Below are 21,935 nucleotides of genomic sequence, written 5' to 3' on the forward strand. Positions count from 1 at the left end.
CAGTTTTTCATGGAGATAAACTTTGTTCTTGGGTAAAAAAAATTCAACCTCGGAGTAAATAATACCCCACTTTTCCAGTCCCCTGTAACTCACTTCTGTCATACAAAACTTCATCTGATAACAAGCAGGAAAGGATTCAAGATTACAGCTCTAGCCTGGAAAATAATTGCAAGCTTCCTGTTTGTTATTCCAATTCCACAGCAACCCACCTGTTCACCACCCATTTTATGCTGTTTTCCAAATGTTAGAGTATTTGAAGTAGGAATGCTCACTTTTGTATGACTGTATTGCACCTCTTGCCGTGAAGTCCCACCCTATTGGAGATGTGCATTTTATTCTAATAGGAAGTTACTTTTAAATTAATATTGCAGTGGAATATTCTAATACCACAGGACTACTAAGAGAGGGAATCCTTGACTTCACATGAAAGAAAGATTATTAAGGTTGCAAAAGTCACATACTCAAAAAATACCAGAAATAAGGGTGTCCATGTAAGTGTAAATTTGGTCTTTTATGAATCTATCTTATAGTAATCACCTAATTAAAGGCTGATATGTCTTTTCATAAGGCCCTACCTCAGCCTGTAGGATGGAGGGGTGGTTCTCATTCATGAACATACGTTGTCCTTGCTGGATCTGTGTCATACTGCAGATGATTCTTTCTTGGTTCTGAAAGTAGAACTGGGAAAATTTCCTATGATGTTCATCTCTGTCATGCCTGAGAGTTTCATGAACATTAATAAACTTGCTTTGGTGCAGTGTGTTTGAGACACACAATCACCAATCAGATTCACATTCATGTTGTGTTTAGTATGTATTTGTTTCTGGTTTGTGACTTGCCCTTTTCAATACCATGAAGAAACAAAAATTATAGTGAATGTTCCCAATAATTTGAGGGCTTAATTTAAATTCGTGTTTTACTAGATACAGTATGTAGCATTTTCTGGGTTCTAAATTCAGATATCAAAATTCAGATACTCTCATTTTTCTTCAGCTATATTAACTCTACTCCACTTGTTTAACTCTACTTCACTTCAGCAAATGTAGGATTCTCCAAAATGAGAAATGTACTGAACAATCATGACTGATACCCAAGAGCAGTTCTGTGTCATGCATGGAAGAGGCAGCATCATGTACAAAAACCAGTATATAATCATACTATTTAGTCCATTTTAAATGTAACATGTCTGCTATATAATGTGTAGACCTGGGTTAGATTAAATTTGGCTTTTTTTCACTTTTGTCTTGACTTTGCAACCTGTGAGGTTTTTTTAGAGTAGCTTTTTGTGTTTCAAGTTCCAAGACTACACTTACTTCTTTTAATTTTGTTATGAGACATTATGTTGTCATGTGGCCATCTGTTGGAGTGCACAATTCCAAGCTAATTTCTCCCTCCTTTGAGTAATACAGCAGTAATAAATGGCAAGAGCTGCATGGAGATGGGATACTTGGATTATGAATTTCACAAACATATTTAAAAAACAGTGGAGGAGTTGGTAAAACTGGTGAGTCTCTGGTTTCACTTCAGGAAGAGTATGGTTTAGTGAGAACAAAATACTTAATTGGTGCTTTTTAAAATACATTTTCCTATCTGTTTCTTCCTTTTGGTCTGTATGTCTGATGTGTTCTTCTCTTTGGCTTCTCATACCAACCACAGGTCTTTTATCTAGTTGGTCTCAGGCCCCTCTTTACAAATTTCTTACTCCAGTCTCTTTGTAAGACCCAATTCCTCCTAATTCTTTCTGACTTTTCCTTTTTCCGGTTTTCTAGCTCATACTCTGGTTTCTTCCTCTCTGCTCATACTTCACCTCCTTCTCTCCTTTCTTGTTGCTAGTTCTTTTTTCTCTCTGGAGTTTGTTGCTGCCAGTTGGTTCTCCTAACTCACCTCTTTGTTACACCTCACCCTGCTAGTCCTGGTTTATTCTTGTATATTGTCCTTTATATTCTCTGTTTCACCTTTCTATGCCTTTTTCCAGTTGGTTCTTTGTCTTAGCCTCCTGCTGGCACTCATCCTTAATTCCCTGATCCTGACTTCCAGTAGCGCTGGTCTCCCTCCTGTTAGCCTCCATTCTTTCTGTATCTTGATTGCCTTTCTCAGTACTGTTTTCACTTCTGCCTGCTGTCTAGCTTCCCATTTTGCAGTTTTGAAATGGTCACTTTCTTCTTTTGGGTTCCTTGAGTCTTAGAAATGTCCCCGCCAGCTTCACTGCTTTTGGGTCTGGTGCCAGAATCTGAGGGCAGAGGTTCATTTACAGGAAAGGCCTGATCACCCCCAAACAGAAGTATATTTGGTGGGATTTTAAAAAGTACCTAGCTACTAAAATCTAATAGGCCTCTTCAGAGGATGTGCACATGAAAACCCCCATATTGCTTTTCAGAGAGTTCTGTTTGCTGGTTTTGTGGTAACTGGCAAGGGCATGCCTTAGCTAAAGTCCAGGTTCTACTGAAAATCAGGATATTATAGAGCTTTTCATAGAAAAAATCCTGGGATGTTTATCATGGGTGGAATAACTTTTTTCCAAGAAAGAGTTTTAAGGAAATCGTTGGGCTGCTTCAGCTGAAGTTTTCAACCAAAACAAATAAAAAAGCCCCAGCTTGAAGTAGATTCCCAGCATTTAAAATTTCAGCCTGATGGTGTGACAGTAAAGACCTTGTTTGCAGTTGTTTTTATCTGTGGGTGTAATCAAGCTGTCTTAATCTATAGACACTCTTACAGTATATGGCATAAGATCTGATTTTCATTTATGACCAAGCAGAAAATGTAGGCCTCCTTGAGAAACAAATCAACATTATTTCTCTTTGCTCAGCCTGTAAACTCTTTTTATTGGTTTTGCAGTTCTACTGTGTTTCTGTTGTGGAACTGTACAGGTGCTTCTCAGCTTCCTTGAGCTCAGTGGTAGTTCAATTTTGAGATCAACCATCCTGCTTTGAAGGATGGTGCCACCTTGCTTTATTTAGGTTCTGTGACAGATCTGTTCTGAATCCTCAGAAGTTTGTGTTAACATTTACAAGGGCTTTCAGGCTTTTGGAATATGTATGACTGGTTTTGTATCTCAAAGAAATAAAGCCAAACAGAAAACACTTGCTGGAGTGTTTTTTAGGGTATGTTGAGTAATATACACTTGGTTTGTCTGAATTCCTGGAAGTGCCCGTGCCTTAGTTGAGATGAAGTACCCATGTTGTATTTTAAAGCAGTTGCAGTGTGATCTGAAGTGTTTTGCCTTTGCATCCATGTGGGTTAGAAGTTGGTCCCTGTTCAGTTACTGTGCCTCATGAAAGGCAGTAGGTTTTTGGGAAAGGGCTGGAGGCTGGAATATGTCAAATGGCTTCAGTTCCTTGCAGCCCTGAAGGCAGCCCTGGGGTGGGACCTGGGCTCTGGCTTCTGCGCCAATGGTCGGTGTCCAACCCCACCCCAGTGAGGAGCCAGGCTTTGCCCCGCTGTTGTTAATTGAGTGCTGTGCAAGGCACGTGGCTTCGTAAGTTGCCAATTGGTACATATGGATGCTTTTATATAGCATAATTCAGGCTGTCTTTTAATTTCCTTTCATAGAAAATAGTCTTTGGCAATATAGGGTGTAAGAGAGCTGAACATTTCTTAGCCATTTACATAAAAATCAAGATCAGTAGTGCCACTTAAGTAATTTTTGTATGGAAATGACTGTGGTTAATATTGTCTGTGTTTGGCTTTCATCTGTCCAAATTTATGAAGAGCCTCTGATGTCTCAAGATAACTTAGTCCTAGGGATGTCTCCATGGAAACAGGATCTTTGTTTTCTGAAATTTTATATCCTCTCCCTCCGCTTGTTCCTCCCCACCTGGAGTCAGATCCTGATGGTTGCAACACACATGTCCCTACAACATATATCACAGGCAGTTCTACTTACAAAATATTTTTGACTGTAAATTAGGAAAAGATTAACAGGAAAATAAAATGAATTTTCAGAGAACAGAAATCCTGTGTCTTCACAAGTATCATTAAAGATGAGTAACAGGCAGAACACAGAGGGTGAGACAAAAGTGTGAAGCTTACAGAAGAATAATTGCTTCTATTAGAAGTGTTTTAGGTTTTCCCTGACTACTTTATGGAGAAAAATATGTGGAAACAAGGACAAGTCTCAGTACTTTTCCCTTTCTGCCACAATGAGCTGATCATAGCTCTGTGTCTGCTGACTTCATGACAAATCATAATCTGTTATATAAAATACTTGGAACTGCTAACCAAAATCCAGGCCAGCTTTGTAATGATGAACAATTTCTGCCTTATTGGTATTCAGCTGATTTTCTACAGTGTGCTGATGACATTTTTCATAGTTGTCCTTTAACAGAAACAAAAAAAAAAAAAAAGCTATTAATTGGATCTGCTATTAGTATTTGCAACAAAAATGCTGACCTTAGTAAGAAATTGAGCTCCATACACAGATCAGGCATTAGGTACAAGGTTTCTGGCACTTCTTTCCTGATCCTTGTACAGTCTTTCTTGCTGATGTACTAGCTAAAGAATTGCATTCTTTTCCAACAAAGAAGAGAACTCCATTCTGTTCTAACATACTGTGTATGTTTTTGATGATTTCTCTGTATATTTTTGATGATTGCTGTATTATGCAGTGATAATTCATGCTGTAGTCTAAATGTATGATTCTTGCCCTTATAATGAGAAGACATTTTATTTATTTCCTGTGATTTGCTAATGCTGCATTTGAAATTATCTGTGGCAGGATTAAGGGTTTTACTCCCCTTTGCTAAAATCTCTCAAGTTACTTAGCCTCTTGCATGCTGTTTCCCTTTGATTCAGGCCAGAGGCATTCATGTTGAAACATTAAGCATTCCGTAGCAGAGGGATGCTCTGCCAAAGCTTGGGTATCTAGAAAGCTTTTCCCTCAAGCTTCAGTTCCAGTCTCCTGCTGTCTGCTAAACTCTTCCAGCAGATTGAAACAGCAGGTAGCACTGCTTATGCTACATACTTAAGAGCGTTTTAAATTAGCACATCTTAGTTACCATTGCACTTCTCTACTTGTGAGCTCTTGGGTTGTATAGGAGTGGGAATGGGTGCTTGGTCCTGCTCCTGAGGTGACAGTGACAGCCTGGGGTCAGCCTCTGATGCAAGAGGCAATTGGAACTGAGTGGTATCAGGCGTTTGGGTAGGTTGAGAGGTGACCCTGCAATTCAAGGTGCCCAGGGGAGGCAGCGGAGTGCTCTGAGGGGAGTCCTGCTTTTTCCTGTAGCTGAAATTCTGGGAGCTGCTGACTTGCATCACTTAGAGGCATAGTCTGGGAAGGGGGGTGTGAGGAGAAGCAATCCATACTCTGGCAGTGCTGCTAAATAAGTGCTCTGCAAAATGGCAGTATTGCTTAATTTGTTCGTAAATAAACAGTTGCATATAGGTGCCTCACTGTACGTAATATGTTTAAATAATTAACGAAACTATTTTTAGATCATAGAAGCTTCACATATAAGATTCATGAAAGCAGATCTAAGAGTAGCATGAGTGACCAGACTACCAGACATAGTGTCACAGTGTCAACTTACCACCAGGATTTGCGATTGCAAGTCAGTTGTATATATTGTGATTGCATTGTATACTCCCATACCTAGAAACACACACCCCTTCTCTCCCTGATGCTGGCAGGGCTTTAGGGTAAGGGTGAAAGGCAGCATTTGTACTATGAAATGCAGGGATTGTCTGTTCACATTGGATGAATGTGTCCATCTTCCGTGTGCTAAAGTGAAGAAGGCTTGAATAGCTGAAGGGGGTTGGGATACAGGATTTGTAGGCTTGCTGTTATCATTCTTACTGCATACAGATCAAAGGGAAAACCAAGGCTGCTTGGTAATCCGAGCAACATTGTCACTTGGGGTGTTCAGTTACTTTGTTTGCTAAAACTTTGGGGGTGGAAGGAATGAACCTGCTAATAAAAAAGTATTCCTATGAGAGATCTTTGAATGAAAACTGTGTACCTGTGAGGCAAGATTAACACATGTGATGTATTATTCAAGTTGGTTTTCATTAAAAAATAATACATTGCTGTCTTTTCCTCCTTTAGATTGTTTACTAAACGAAGAGAATTTCTCAGTGAGGTGCCCCAAGCACAAGGTAAGAATCCTCTCCTAGATTATACCTGGGTTTTTTGTTGTCCTCTTCTGGTTTCTAAATTTGGATTGGTAATCTTATTATGTGGATAATGTCTGTAGTCAGAGATGCTTTTAGTTCAATTATTCTGTGATATATGCTTGTGGTATATTCTGGGGACAAACATCAACTCAAGAAGACTACCAAGTTTAAGAAGATAAAAGTTTGTTCCATCTGCTCAGTGTTCTTTTAGATCCTTGATGACTCTTCAGAAAGCTCAGCTTCATTTCCTGAATTCTGTGATAGAATCAGTATGTTGTTCTCTATTCCTGTTTGAATGTTGCATTGAACTGTCGAGTTTTCTCCTTGGATTTACTGAGGATGCAAGGAAGAAGAAAAATTCCTTTATGAAAAAGTTCTTCTGGTTTTTGGAAACATCTTGTTCTAGTTTATCAGTAGTAACTGGACTGAGTCCAACCACTCAGCCTTCAGTGGATCTCTGGGGTTGTTCTGTACATCTTTGGCTCGTCAGAAGACCCCTATGCTGCTTCTGCCCAGGGTCTGGGCATCCTTAGTGATTGTCCCTGGAGCCTACAAACACAGTGGTGCAGAGAGCTGTCTGCATGGCAAGAGGGGACAAGGTAGACAATACATACTCTCTTGTAGCTATAAGTAACGGGATACAGTACTGGGAATACCCCTCCCAGCCCTTAAGGGAGGATACATCCCTGGGAGGTTGTGGACACCAGTCTTCCAGTTTTAAATGGTCAGAGAGTTTCCAGAAAAAAACAACTGTTCTTGTTGCCAGTTGAATACAGCGGGAATTGGGCAAGAGTTTGGATGGCTTGTGCTGAAAAGGAAATGATAATAGGGAAGAATTGTATTGCTTTCTAGCAGGGATTAGTCTCCATCTAGTTCTTGTCTGCAGATCCCTGCCTAGAATTAGACTGACATCTGGTGGTCTTTTGTTTTCACAGCTTATTCTTAATCTGTCTTTTGTAAACATACAGGAATTAGCCTCATGTTCCTTTCTGGATGTTCTACCACAAAATGATGTACTTATACACACGTATTTAAAATGCACTGGAAGATTCAGTGCACATTCAGGCTCTTATCCAGAATTGGCCTACTTTTCATTATATAAAAGAAAATAAATTATTCTGCACAACTTTGGAATAATGTTGACAATGTACAGCAAGCTTAAATTAATGCATTAATGCTACAAGAACCTGCAGATCTTGCCAAACAAAAACGGGAAGGATGAGCTCCCCTTTCTGTGTAATGCAACTGCCTAAGTGCCATCCTCTGCTCAACTTTGGATACTTGACTAAAGATAACTGGAGCATGTCCTGGGTTTGGATGGGATAGTTATTTTCTTCTTGGTACTTAGTTGCCAGCTGAGGTTAAACCATTACAGAGGGTTGTGTATTTGAAGGCTGTTTTCTTTTTGCTGCCTGTGGCCTGAAGTATTCCAGGGAAATATAGTGTTACATAGATGGCTTGGATCACTGCTGCTGTGTGTGAGCACTTCGTAGTGATGGTGCTCAAACCATGAAAGGAAAAACTGGTTTAGATTCAGGCAAAGAATTCAGCTTTTCAGAAAAAATTCTGAGAAGACACATGGATTTCTGAAGTAATCTTGCAGGATGGGAGTGGGACAACTACCAATTAAGTTCATAACGGTTCTTCATGAGGCAATAAAATTTTGAATTCTATTCAGAACTATCCCACTGCAGATCACTTTCTTTATTGCATTAAAAACAAAAATTCAACACCAGCAGCCTTTATTTGACACTGAAGTTTGTTGACTTTTGCTTGGTAAAGACACAAATAATTTCTTTGAAGCCAAGTGAGTTTTCTTTGCTTTCTTTCTCTGCCCTCACTGTGTGCTTCACTAATCATTACTGGTTTGTTCCCAATTCTTCTGCAGGGCAGAATATAGCTCACTCTGTTCCTTCCATTGTAGTGGCTGGAAAGGGGAATTGCAGACAGTGACAATGCAGGAACAGGAAGGCTGAAAGCCATTGCTTTAGAATGATTGGAGAACAAATTGCATCAATTTTTTGCATGACATGAGTATGAGCAGTTGAGAGGAAGAAAGACTTTGAATCAGTCTGTTGAAAGCGATGCTTTAGGTAACACCAGCGTAGCACTATTAGCAAATTAGTAAGTCTCAGGGCTCACTCTGCTGTTCTGTAGCTAATGGGTGGAGGAGCTAACTTTATAAATCTCCAGCATTAAGTGCCCCAGTACAGGGCCTCTTACCCTTTGACAGTCCGTGCCTCACAGCAGTAAATACACTTCATCACAATAAGTGGCTCCTGGAGAGCAAAGGTGCTTCTTGCCTCATTAACTGTGCTTGACACTTAGGACATAAGCAAGCTGAGTCCAGAGGGGACTGGTCCTGTCTTTCCATGTGCTCCCCAGTGAGCTTTTCCATTTCCTTCTGTCAGGATTGATGCTTCAACCATCTATGTCCTGAATGTGTTACTTATGCAAAATATCAGCTTTTATCACAGGGAAAATGCTGTCTGAAAACTGTCATCTTTTGAAGGGTTCCTCTCACAGATCCAACCAGCTCTATCTGCACCACAGCAAGTGAGGTTGCAACAGACCTGATGAGGATGCTGAGCCATGGAGAGGCTATAAAGGGGATGGGATACCTCACCTTTTGGTGGCTCAGCCGTCTTAGATTGTCTTAAGCCAACTGTTTGGGCAACTTTCAAGTAATGCTTCTCAGCTTGCTCTACCTTTTTGTGTTAAATTCTGTGTTTCTTAAAATTAACCAGGCTTTCGTATCTCAGACTCTACTTTTGTGGAATTACCTGCTTTTGTCTTGGGGAAAACTCTGTCTGAAAATTCTATTTCTGACTCCAATACTGACTTCTCTTTCTCTTTCTCTCTCTCTCACACTTTCTGTATGTTCCCTTTCCCTACCCCTGTCTTCCGTTTCTCCCTCATTTTCTTTTTCCTCCTCTGTTTGGCTTGCTGGTTCGTCAGCCCCTCCTTCCTTGCTCTCTTCCCTCCTTGCAGAACAAGATGGTGAAAGGCAGCCTCAGCACAGAGCAGTCGGAGCGGGGGTGAGGGGGGAAGTGTACTCCTGGGAATGGATATAAAAGCAAGCACAGGTGAGTGGGGGAGAGCTTCCAGTTCCACCTGCTGTCTTACATCCAGTGCCTTCCCCATTTCTGTGAGAAATCAAGGTGCTTTTGTATATATTCAGAAAATTTGTAATGTTTTTTTTTCTCTGATACCATCCTGTTAATTTTTTTTGTATTTCTGTAGCAGTTCCTTCTGTTAAACAATGAAAGGCAAAGCTTGTTAGCTGTTACAACTACCTGATTGCTCTCTCAGCTAAACAAGTGGCAGAAATCTCCTTTTGTATCATGTCCATAAGGATCTGAAGGTTTTTTTCTGTGAGTCTCAGAGTAGTTAGTAAGCTTCTGTATAAATAAAGTCAAAGTATCTTAAATTCTATATTTAAGGAATAAATAATATTGATGAGTTCAGGATTATTGTAACCTGTGATTCCCATTTTCTGGAAATGTAGATAGATCCAGGGATAAGTAAATCAGTCTTAGCAGGACCCTACTGTGTTTCTTTTAGCCCAGTTTTTTTCTCTATTTTGAAAACAGACATGGGGCATAGAAGGTAGAACTGTATCCAGAAGTGGTCACAATTCCATAACTTCGTAATGTGCCCCAAGTTTCTCACTGCACTTCCTTCCTGCCTCCTCCTTTGTCTAGGCCCAGCATTCATACAGCCAGGTGAGAACTTGGTTGGGAATTCAAGTTGTCTGAAACAGCTTTTTGTCATGTTAGCATCAGAGCTGGGTCATTTTCCTAATCTGGTTCACTGTGTAGCTGGGAAAATACACTGGCACAAGGAGGGAGTAGCACTGAGGTGGGAGTTAGCACCCAGGGAATGGAATGAGGTTGGGATTTCTTATTTCTTCCTCAATTGCAAGTGCATTGCAGTTCAAAGGCAACAGGGTGGATTAAAATGAAATAAGTGTTCGGTTTCAAATTAATACTTGTTGGCACCCTGTCCATGAAACTGCAGCCCAAGAAGGTCTCTTGCCTTCATTTCACTACTCAGTTGCATTTCTTACTCAAGCTATTTGCTTCTCTGTCTTTTTCTTGCAATCATGCAGGGGAAGTTGCTCTTTGATGTCAGTTCTTGGAACTGCTGATGGTAATCCCCTTCCTTCATTGCCGTTCCCTTGCTTCCCAGGCACCTCCCTGACTTAAAATCTTTCCTGTTTTTCACATAAAGTAATTGTGAAGTACTTCTAATGGTGTTCTATGTGAAGGATGAGAGATTAATTGGAAGATTGTGGGGTTTTGGTGCAGTAGCAGAAGACCATATAAACACTTTTTGTAGACTGACCACTGACTTGCTTTAGCTCAGCTGTGTTCTCTGACTTTCCATTTTTAATAGCATTCATTCTTGGCTTTGGAGTGTTGTTTTAACAGTTACCATGTAAACAGTATTTAACAGTATTCAGTGTTTGAATAGCTTTCTCCTTCCATGGTAAAGGTCATTGGGATTCCTTTAAGCTTTTCTCTTTTCCTTAAAATGTAACAGGCAGTGTAATTCATAATGTTAAAGCAGAACCAGAGTCCCACAGCCAAAGTGCCTCTTCTGGCTATTTAACACTAGGGAAGTCTGGTGATTTTTGGGCCATTCCTTTAAGGTACTGGCAAACATTACTGTGTCCCAGAGACCTTTTACAAAGCTTTGTTCCCTGCATTCTTTTCCAGTGCTAGCTCTTTTTTTATATATCGTAGGAATGTCTTGACTTAAGACCTTGCAGACTGTGTAATCTCTGCACTGTATTCACTGTATGCTCTAGATATCTCTCTTAAGGCATCATTTCTTTCAAAATCCACTTTTGCCTCAATTAATTCGTACCAGAAGGTCCTATTTAGCCACCCCTTTCAATGTTCAGAATGTCTTAAAAATTAGGTTCTCCAATTCCAACCTGATCTTGAATTCCAAAACAAAAGCCACGCAAATCTAAAATATTCTTATAACAACAACAAAAAAATTGTATTACTGTGATAATTAAAGAACTGCAGGGGAATTCTGTAGCAGTCCAGGTAGTACTGGAACTGCCCTTCTGCTGGCCTTAGTGTAAGATACAGTGGATACTCAGTTGTGAGATTATTGGGCTGTTTTAGTCCTGATTCACTCCCAGGCCTAGCAAATTAAGAAAAATCCTGCATCTTGGATTACATCCAGGCAAGTCAGTGTATTCTGTCTTCGTTGCTTCTCTCTCCCTGAGCCAGTTGCCTCTAGAACATTTGGATAAAGTCCAGATCTGGAGAGTGACTGTGAGAGCAAGTCTGGTGCTCTGGATCTTGTCCAGGAACGAGGCAGGACTCTGTGTGTTGAGCCTGTTTCTTCCCTGAGCCAGTGCCTAATGCTCTGGACCAATTCCAGGCATGGGCAAGCTGCAGTTGTACAGGAGCCAGAGACAGCAACACGGCCTTGACACTCCTTCAGTGAGGGCTCGCAGTTGCGCAGTAATGAAACCACAAGGGGCAGCTGCCTGAACTCTCTGGGAACCTCCCCCTTTCAAGCTCTTCAGCTGCTGCTCCATGACCTTGCCCATCTCGTTTTTGTATGTGCTTGCCTGACTCTTTATTCACTCTCAGCCTGCCACCCCTGGATGGGGGATATTTGCAGCCAAGAGTTGGGCTTGCTGGGATGTAATCTAACTGGTGTGCTGATGATCAGAGCAGTATTGACTTCTGCATCACACTTAGTTAGGGTTCCTGGAGTTTAATTGCCAACTATGAACAAACATGGGTGTTACTTTGCTCCCAGGCACACCTCTAACTCTGTAAACCGCTTTCCATATGCATCACTTCTGGTGCAAGTTCTTTTCCAGGCTCACTAGCTGGTAGGAAGGGATTTATCTAAGTCATATTTAAGTAACCTTACTAAATAAATAAATTGCTGTTAGGCTCACTTGTGTTACAGGATAAGGGATGGAAGGAATACATTATTTCAAGCTTTGCTGTCTCTCTATGCAGAGTAAGAATGAGAACCCTAACTTAGAGAAATTAAATTTTAACGTTGTAGTTTCTCTTTTGAGCTGAGCCGCCACCAACTTAGTAAACTCCTGAAGTTCATTTTCTTACCTCAGAGAATTTCTGGACAGGGAGAACATGTTCTAAGCACTTGGACGTTTTCCACATTTGTCTTGAAAGACATCACAAGCTTAGTCCTTCTATGAACTGTCTCTGTAATATGAAAATTAGATCAAAAAGCAGCAGAAAGAAATATCACCTGCCCTTCAAATAGTTAAACCACACACAGCTTTACCTTTAGCTGGTAAAATCTGGCAATTTCCCAGGTTTGGTTCCTGGACTCCTGTAATTTTGATACTAGTTTCACTATCTGCTGCATATTCCCTGGAAACCACCATTGGATGGTAGCAGCGTGGCCCATAGGGGAACATTTGGGTGCAGTCCCTCATGGCATCCCAGGAGCTGTAGCCATGTAGGGACATGCTTGGCCCCTCTCTTTCCCAATCTCTCAGTGAATGTGAGGAGCAGACATGAGGTGAGTGAGCTCCTGCCTGGCTGCTGAAAGTAGAGGTTCTGTAAGAGTGCCATGCCATTGTGGCACGGATCATCCTGTCATCCCAGACCTCCTTCAGAACTGGGCTTGTTTAATTTTTTTTTGCTGGTTGTTAAACGAAGAGTTTTTATCACGTGGATTAGCTTTCCTGAACTACTCACCGTTGTCTATATCTGTTTTCAGTCCACAAAGCTAAAGAAATCTTGGTGTTGCTGCTGTGGTAGGCTGCTAAGTGGCTTTTTCCAACGCCTGAGAGGCCTGTTTGCAAATGGAGGGAAGGAACCATTCCAATATGATTTTGACTTTGTTTTTCAGGTTAGGCTGTTGAGATAAAAAGCGGTGGACATTCGTGACTGAATGGAATCTCTCCCACTGTGCAGCCATGCCCCCTCTCGACGTGCCTGCCAATGCCAGCACTTCCTTCATAAATTCTTACATCACACTCAAGACTGATGACATCACAGAATCTGACCAAGGAGTCTGAACCAGCTGTTTCCATGGACACAATCTCCATAGTGACAGTGGGGCGGGGAGGGGGAAAAAGGAAACAGGTGGGGGGAATTAAAGAGGGAGGGATAAATATATATATATATAAAGATCTATTTTTTAGTCTTGAAAGACTTTGTTTTAAATGAAAGGTGCGCTATATCCCTTTTGATGCTTTTGATTAAGATTTTAAAAACCCCATATAAATTAAAAAAGAAACCTATAGCTAAAGTAAATGTTAAATCCAAAATTAAAGCAAGGCATGTGGAGCCTAACATTTTGTGGGAAAGAATAGCAAAACTGGGAGTACTCCGAACAGGACTTCTCTCTCTTCCTCTTGCTTTCTTTCTCACAACATCTCATGAAATTCAATTTTGAAAGGCAAATCAAATACTGATAAATTGTTTGTAGGGTGTGGGAGGAAGGCTTGGATGATTGCAGGTAATTTGGTGTCAATAGTTGTGTCTGAGGGGTAGGGAGGTTTCCATTTTTGAGAAACACTATTAACATTGTAAGCTTGAACAACATCTGCAGATTCTTGGGTCGTGAGACTCATGAAGTAAGAGGTTGCTGCTGCTTGCTAGGTCCCATACACCTTATTGGTGTGGGAACACCTGTACCACACAGGGGAAAGGAGTGTCTGCCCTGTGTGCAACAACGTGACCCCCAGATCATTCCAAGAAGCTGCCTTCAGTTTGGAAGGCAGGTGAGAGGAAGACATGGTTTACCTGCCAGATGGGGGAACAAGAGGAAGTCTGAATGTTGGTGGAATCAATGTATCTTCAAACTTATTTGGGTAAATCCACTTGGCCCTCTTTTTATTTTTATATTTTTGCTTTTCCTAAGGAAGGAAGAGGGAATGTCAGTGTAACAGCCTACACTATATGGTTATTCGGGGTCGGTTTTTTTCTTTTTTTTCCTTTTTTTCCTTTTTTATTCTTTTTTTGGGTTTTTTGTAAATTATGTAATTTTAAAACATTTGGGTTTTAGGAACAACAAAAAAAAATCATGTTTTTTTCTTGTTAAGGCCTTAAGAAAGGGGTTAGTGCATCTTTCAGGGGTCACTCTGCCATGGGAATAAAAATAGCTGTTTCACAAACAGTTTTATATAAAAAAAGCTTAAAAAAACCAAAAAAACTAATAAACTTCATTTTAACCTTGTCTCCTTTTGTTTTGTGCGAACTTGATTTGTTTAAAAGGACAGAGACAGTACTATCTGCTGCTTTTTGGTTTCTTTGCCTTCGTCATCGGTTCTGCCTTCAGTGATGACCTTCTGAACTGGCCCAGCAAGAGGAAGACCACAAAGGCTTTGAAAAACTAAAGCTTAGGATTTGTTTGATGTTCAGAGTTAACAAGCCAATGACTGGATGAATTTTTTGTTCCTGTGAGTTGGTGGTATTTCACCAGGTCACTGACTTCTTTCACTCATAGGATGGTAGCGTATCCTAGCGATATCAAACAGCGTGTTGTTTACTGGGAAGTCACTAGAGATAGGGATCTAACCAGCATGACATGGATGAAAAAATGGGGTTGATATTGTGGGGAGGGAAGAACTGTTTTAAAAGTTATGTACTGGATGCTTGCTCAACTACTCACATTTTGGAGTATTCAGCACATAAAAATAAAATCTATGATAGCTCATATTAAGATATCTATTTTAACTCTATTTTTAAAAGATGGATTTAAAGATTTGGGAGATAATTTGGCAGTTATTTATTTCTATAAGTTGCTACTCTCACTCATAAATATTTGGAAAGAAAAGGCAGCTTTCTGCTTACTCCTTTCCCAGTAGCAGCTGCTGAAGTTAGTATGTCCTTTACATTAAGAAATAGACCTGTTGTGATAAATGTCACTAATGTGTCATGAATTGGTGCTGAAAATATTTAACTGCTGGTGTAGTCAGAAAAAAGTCATTTTTAGCATAGTTAATGTGATTGAGTAAATGACTTCTTTTCAACTGAATAAAAATTGTTTTTTTTTTTCATAGTGTCTGTTCTATTCTACATATTGAAAAAAAAAAGTTCCTGTTATTGCATTGATTTTATGTTGGTGAAGAGTCAACTCTGTATGTAGCACTGTGACAGCAGAACAGTGTGTGCTGGAACTGTTGAATTTGACACTTTCACTTTGGCTCTTCAGGGTGGTGTCAGCAGAGGCAGAAGGTTTTTGGGTAGCTGGGAGGGAGCCTTGGAGGTTTTCCATGTGGGAGCTTGTGGCAAGTATGGAGATTCAACATTTCCTTGTGCACTGTGGCTGGAAGGTAGTGGCAGTCGTGTAGAGCAATTAAAGAAATGGTACCACAGTCAGTTCCATGGGAAGTATTTTGCAGTGGGAAGTGTTTAAAATCCTTTGACTCAGCTGTGGCTTAATCCCCCCAGTGCTGTGGTCAGAGGTCAGGGGTGCTCTCCAGTAGAGCAGGATTGTGCTTGGTGGTCAAGTCTTTACAGAAACCTTTACAGAAACAGAGCCATCATGATTCTAAAACCGAGCCAGGAGGAATTAAAACAATGTGTAATGGCTTCCTGGGAGAACTTGGAAATTATCCAGAAGAGTCATAAAATCCTGTTGGAAATAAAAATTTCTTTTGGCTGAGAAAATGCAAAGTGCTGAGTGGATTTTGAAAGCTGTTGTGCAGAACGTTTACCTGCTTCATCCTGCAAGAGCAATTAACAGCTTGCCATTGTGGATACCCCAAACTGGAAAGAAAGAAAAGGTTTGGAAGTCTTGGCTAATTTAGAATTTGTGGAGCAGAAATGACATGCAGCAGAACCTTAAAACCTTAAAAGAGATCGTGTATAGATGAGAATGGCATCCATTTGGGAATTACCTGTTTGGATGAGGAATGAACTAACAAGAGCTTGGATAAGGCAGCTCATTTTCAAAGTGTTTCTCCATGCTGACTCCCATCGGGATCACTTGAAAGAGACTTACACCAATGTGCTGGAATTGAATGTGATGGTTTAGCAGCGTTTCCAAGCTAACCAGAGTGAGTCAGCACTGCTGCATGGGGTCAAAGAAAAAGATGTTTTCTCATCAAGAATAGGGAATGGATTCAACATGCAAAGGATGTTTGTTGATATGACCAGGATAAAGGGAGTCCTGCAGGAGCTGTGGGAAGCCCTGGGATGTGTACAGAGCAGATCTCAATACCAGGAGCTGCCCATTGATACATTTGTTGTTTATATGTATTGCACGTGAAATCCATGCTTGGAAACCCAAGGCACAGACCACCGTGGATCGTGCAGCACAGGAGAAAGCCATCTCAGCTGCCCCTGCAGAGGGCAGTGGCCAACCTCACTAATGTGTACCACAGAGGTATGAGAGGGAGTTTTACTTGGGGTTGTGACATTTTTGAACCTTTTGAATTGCTTAGAACAAGACAAACTGATGATGTTCAATAGTATTGAAATAAAAAACATTCAGAGGTTCGGGGTGCAGGATCTGCTAAAGAATGTTGCACATCTAGTTCACAGAGTCCAGCTAATGGCAAGCTAAAGAAATACATTTTTGGTGGGACATGCATGTAAAAAAAACAAAAGTTTGTTGAGATATGGGCAACTGAATGGCAGCTCTGGAATTTTGACTATTTAATCTGCAATAATTTACATAAAAATGTGTATTAGGAAAGATAATACCTTAAACTGGCACAGTTACAAGGGGACCATTTGGGGGCTGACTTGGATATAAACTTTATAAATTATCATGCCTATTAACTGAGTTATTACATAAGGAATTACCTGTGCTGTCCCGAGTGCAGTGGGTGTCCTGGACATGATAGAAATATTTGGTAGAGGGATACAGCATTGGTTTGTCTGATCTAGTCCCTGACTCGCCAGAATGACTGAAAGAAGCAGTCCTCTATCTCAAAATGTAGAAAATTAAGTGTAAATATCATACTTTTGGCAGTGGAACAGAATATTTAGATGGTGGAGGATGAATAATTCACCATTGCTCTGGATTTTTTTTTTAATTATTAAGTTACATGAAAAAGAACAGAGTACACATAATCCAGGTTCAGTTACAGATATAGAAAACACAAAGATACGGTTTTACTGACTTTGCTATGAGATGCTGATAGAGTAGTTACAATCTTGGCTTTGGGTTAGAAATCCCTGTTGTGAAACAGGACAAGATTCTTGTCTGGCTGTGAAATTCCAACAAACAAGTTTAGGTTGAGGTTTAGTTTTTCATTTGTTTCAGGTTTAAGATGGAACTCTGGCAGCATATTAGGAGTCAGAGAATTTAGTCAATAAAGGTAGACAACAAAAGTAATTATTAGAAAATTGTGGGAGACCGGTAACACTGGTACTTTCTCCTGGCATTGCTACAGGCCAATGAGAGCTTGGCTAATGCACATCACTGAAAAATTGGCTCCATTCAGATATTGTGCACCATGAGCTCCCTACCTGAGCTGTGCTATTCAGCCAGGAACTATTATGTAAAGCTCTGAAGGAGATTATGAGGTTTTTCCTTAGAGTGCAAAGGTCAGTGAAATAGTTGCTGTCATTTTCCCTACACGTGATTGTTTAATTGCTTGCTCTTTCTGTACTTTTGGTGGAATCCAAAAGGTTTGCTCTGTCATCCAGCTGGAAAGTGAAGAGAGTCTGCTTACAGAATCTTTTTGTAGGATTTAATTTCTTAAGTGGATCCCACTTCCTGTTTAGTGTGTTGTCCTGTTAAATGTGTTTAGCCTGAACTGGAAGGAAAGCATCACTTGTTTGCTGGCTTCTTCCACAGGGCAATACTGAGAGCTGAGATTGCTTCTCTTCCCCCTTCATCCTCCAGAGGTTTCTTGCAATTTATTGCTTAACTCAGTTTTAACACTGTGGTTTCAAGGTTTTGACCTTACCTGGCCAGCTTTAGAAATGCTGATATTTCTTAGCAGCCCCAGAGAGACTTAACTCCCATCCAAATAATTTGAAAAAGAAAAATAGTCTTCCAGCTTGTAGCAAAGCCCTGTGAAAAAACTGTTCCACTCTAGCTGGGCTTCAGGAGTCATGCTGACATGTTCTCCTCTGGATGATAAAAACTGCTTGCATATGCTAGTGAACATGAGTATGGCCAGGTTACCTGCAAATACCACCTGTATTGCATTAGGGGCTTTTGGGTTGTAGTTACCCCTGCCAAACTTGGAGATAACAGTAGATTTGGAGGTTGATGCTCCCTGGCTTTGAGATACAGCATGGCAATACTTTTCTGAGTTTTATTGAAATTGCTTATTTTCAGTGCCACATCTTTTAGTGGGGAGCAGCAAAGAATGGCAGAGAAATTGTTGGGGAAAGAGCTGGGAGGTGTTTACACTAAAAATAAAAATGGTGGTGTAGGGATAAATTTGCATTGTATAGCGAGAGTCCTCTGAGCTGAAGCCAGTTCATCAAAGCAATGTCACCACTTCTCATGGTTTTATTAAAAAATGAAAGTCTGCACACTTCACAGCATTTGTATGATAAAAACAATTGGTCTTTCACCCAAGTTCTTGCCTACCGGAACTGGGTTTCCTCTCAGAAGAGAAATGGAATTATTAGATTCGTACAAATTGTAGATTATTTTGAGGACATCACTTTAAAGGCTGTTGGAATTACAACAACCTGGATTATGGGGCATAACAATGCTTACTTCTTCTTGTGCACTTTTTCATCACCTTGGATTTGAAGTAATTTGCACGTAAGACAGATCTCACGGTTCACATTTGTAGTCAGAAGAAATACAGAAGAGCGAACAAATTACTTTTTAGTATTGTACTGTGAAATTCAGAATTGGCAGGTGGCAATGGATTTCAAAGACGCAAGAAAGCACCGTGTTGTAAGCAGAACAAGGACCGATTTAATGTAACACTCCTGGGTTTTGTAATATTTTGCTGCTTTGGAAACCAAGGTGAGGAAGTCACTGTATAAAGTGGATGTTGCAGTCTCTCTGTTCACCTGGTGTCCTGCTGTGGCTGAAACTTCTGAGGAGGAATCACTACCTGTATAGGTGATAGATGGCAAAAATACAACTGCCCATTTGGGAATGAAGCCAAAGAGCTGCACTCTGCAACAAAATAAGCCAGTAAAATTAATACTGCTGATGGAGACTTTTCCAGCAACCAAAAGCAGAGGCCATACAGAATGGCCCAATTTTGTAGCATCTAAGCAGATTTCCAGGGTTGTGTTTGACTCTGCTCCAAGTGGGAATCTTTCTTGGCTTTACATGGCAGGAAAATGTGCCAGGAGAAGAAAGAGTTTCCAGAGCTGTGAGATAGAAGTGGGCATTTGCAGCCTTAAAGAGGACATCAAGGTTTGCAGGCCTCATGACTAGCTACAATAGTTGCACCATTTCTTTCAAAACCAGCAGCGTCATGTTGCCACAGGAATACAAAAGACTTGGAAAAGATGATGTTACAGCAGAAATGTAAATATTCCTTATGACAGATGTGAAAGATGGACTTAGCAAACATCAAGTTTGTGGTCTGCTGCTTCAGAAGAGAGAAAGAAGGCACATCTTTTTAACTGCACAGACTTGTTGCTGTCTAGAAGATTAATGGATCAGAAGACGTAGAATTTATTATTAGGAACACTGCTAATCAACAGCAGTTACTGTAAGACTACCAGTAATGGGGGAAAATTCTCCTTTAGAGCACGGCCCTTTGGTCTCGACCACTGCCCACCAACCACATTGGATGAATTCACCCCTGAGCTGAGCACAGCAGTTCTATGATCCAAAGTTCCTCTTGAAAATAAGGAGAGGTGAGAAAACGTTTTACAAGTGACCCAGTCATGTGAAAGAGTCATGGAGAAATAACAGGTCAGTAGAAGTCTGGGAAGGTTTTTCCTGAGGTTCCTTCTAGGGGATGTTATGCCATGAGAGGAGCCCTGAGATCACTGGAAAAGCACTTGAGGGCCTCACTGGTGGAGGTAGCTGTTGCTGATGACCTTTTCTGTGGGAAGCTGTGTGTGTGAGTTTTGGAAGAAGAGTCCAGGTAGGTACCTTACCAAATCCATTCTGTGCCATTTATTACACTACAGAGCAACAAGCCCTGAATTTCAACCTTTAACATAGAAAACCCTTTTTACATCCAAATGGTTGTTCCAAATAGGGGGTAGTTTTTGTTGTGCTTCAAGAGGGACTGTTGGCCAGGTCACCAGGGTTGGTTGGTCCCTTTTCATAAATGCCTCATCTTGGTTTTCTACCTCCAGTCAGTGGCATGCCACAGAAACTGGAATACAACAGCTGATGTTAATTTTCCAGGGTTTCATTTGATCTCTTTGAAAGAGCTGCTTGAGACAGTCTGCAACCTGTATTTACCATTTTTGCCGAGAGAGAGACAGAGAATGAGATTTTCCCCTTATTTTTAGTATGTATTGGGGTTTCTTGGACTTCAGGAGTAGCTGATCAAAAACCTGAACAACCTTTTCCAGTCTGCAGCTAAGTGTGCAATGCAGGGCTTGGTGGGACTTCTTGTTCCTTTCAATGCAAGAGGAAGAACAAGTCAGGGGCTTGCCTGAGCAGCCTTTTAATGTCTATTAGCCACAACCCCCTACAAAAGAGCCACAGCCCTTTTTTGGCCTACCCTTTTCTTCACTAGGTGCATTAAGAATATACCAATTTGTAGTTTTCAAGAGCATATGTCCTTACCTTTTTGATATGTAAGCCTGTACATATGTCTGGAAATACATAAAGGTTCATAAATGGAGAAAAAATTTTCATTGACCAGCTTGTATGACCTTGGGTGGGAGTGGTAAAAACCACAGCTAAGGTCTGTCACGAGTTCAGGGGGCACTTCAGCAATTAAAATGTCTCAAAGTGTCCCACAAGGCAGTGTGCCTCTGTCTGGCAAACAGGCAGTGTACATAAAAGAAAAAATACCTTTCCATGGAGTCAGCAGGCTTTGCACCTTCAGGCCACAGCTTCCAATATGCTCATCCTTGAAATGAGCTGCTCACAGCCACACAACACGGCAACTCCTGTATTTCCACTTTGCTTTCACTTCTGCTTCAACTGACAGCGTTTGAGCTTGATTTCTGCTGCAGCCTGTTACAATTGCCAGAGCAGCCAACTATCTCCGGTCATTCTGAAAAGCTTTGTGGCACTCTGATTCAAAGAGCCCACGACAGTTCATAGCAGGTGTGAGCAGGTGGAGACATTTCCATTCTCCTTTCCACTGATAGTGGGTATCTCCAAGACTGTCATTGCATTTCTCCATCTTTCACATTACTGTGTAATGCATGTATTGCATGTCTGTGTTGCTCGCAGGTAACTCAACCTGAGCATCATAATTTGTTGTGGGGTAACTCAAGGGTTCTGTTTTGGAGTTGTAGCTGAAGCAGGAGCCCTCCCTCTCACCCTGACGTGGGATCAAGGGTATATGTGGCTGGTCCCTGTCCCTGGACAGTACCTCCAGGTTCATGCAGAGGTTACTGCCTTGGTATCCGGTGTCTATTGCAGTGCTGTTACACTTCACCAACTTCTCCAGTTGGACTTTTGGCCTATCACATGTCCTCATCATCCAGGCAGGTCTGAAGTCCTGAAATTCTGCCTCTCTCTCTCTTCTTTCATGTTCTTTTACAGAATCAGAACATTTTTTTCAGACTCTTAAAACTTTGGTTTTTCCTTTTCCAAAATGGAATAAATTTTCTGTACTGTTTGCAAAGGTATACCTGCTCTAGATCAAAGAAATTAAATAAGAATTCAAGCTGTGTGATCAGGAATCACATCCAGCAGCCATGACTATTACAAACAGGACACACATGAAATTTTTACTTGTCACCCACATTCATGTTTTAAAGCTCTCCAAAAATCCCTTTACAGAACAG

The 21,935-nt window shown here is 40.8% G+C and overlaps 1 protein-coding gene and 1 long non-coding RNA gene across 10 annotated transcripts in view; one reads left to right on the forward strand and one right to left on the reverse strand.

Annotated features, from left to right (window-relative positions):
* TCF20 (transcription factor 20) overlaps window positions 1-15,125 on the forward strand; it is a 93,072-nt gene extending 77,947 nt beyond the window's left edge. For 5 of the 7 annotated variants that reach the window (XM_053942249.1, XM_053942247.1, XM_053942253.1 and 2 more), the window contains 3 exons: window positions 6,041-6,090; window positions 9,067-9,194; window positions 12,973-15,125. In XM_053942249.1, coding sequence (XP_053798224.1) covers window positions 6,041-6,090; window positions 9,067-9,150 — 134 coding nt within the window. In that variant the 3' untranslated portion in view covers window positions 9,151-9,194; window positions 12,973-15,125. The remainder of the gene's footprint in view (window positions 1-6,040; window positions 6,091-9,066; window positions 9,195-12,972) is intronic. The other 2 variants (XM_053942248.1, XM_053942252.1) reach the window with 2 other exon arrangements.
* On the reverse strand, window positions 6,110-13,065 carry LOC128787794 (uncharacterized). 3 transcript variants are annotated; one of them, XR_008430853.1, is made up of 4 exons: window positions 12,819-13,065; window positions 12,216-12,317; window positions 9,004-9,166; window positions 6,110-6,441 (listed from the first exon to the last, which is right to left on the reverse strand). It is a non-coding gene; the product is annotated as an uncharacterized LOC128787794 (long non-coding RNA). The 3 variants fall into 3 exon arrangements; XR_008430852.1 differs by lacking the exon at window positions 6,110-6,441 and adding an exon at window positions 7,796-8,035; XR_008430854.1 differs by lacking the exon at window positions 6,110-6,441 and adding an exon at window positions 7,796-8,035 and having other exon boundaries at window positions 8,892-9,166.
* Window positions 15,126-21,935: the final 6,810 nt, after the last annotated feature.

This window comes from Vidua chalybeata, chromosome 5 (assembly GCF_026979565.1).
Source record: "Vidua chalybeata isolate OUT-0048 chromosome 5, bVidCha1 merged haplotype, whole genome shotgun sequence".
Lineage (NCBI taxonomy): Eukaryota > Metazoa > Chordata > Aves > Passeriformes > Viduidae > Vidua > Vidua chalybeata.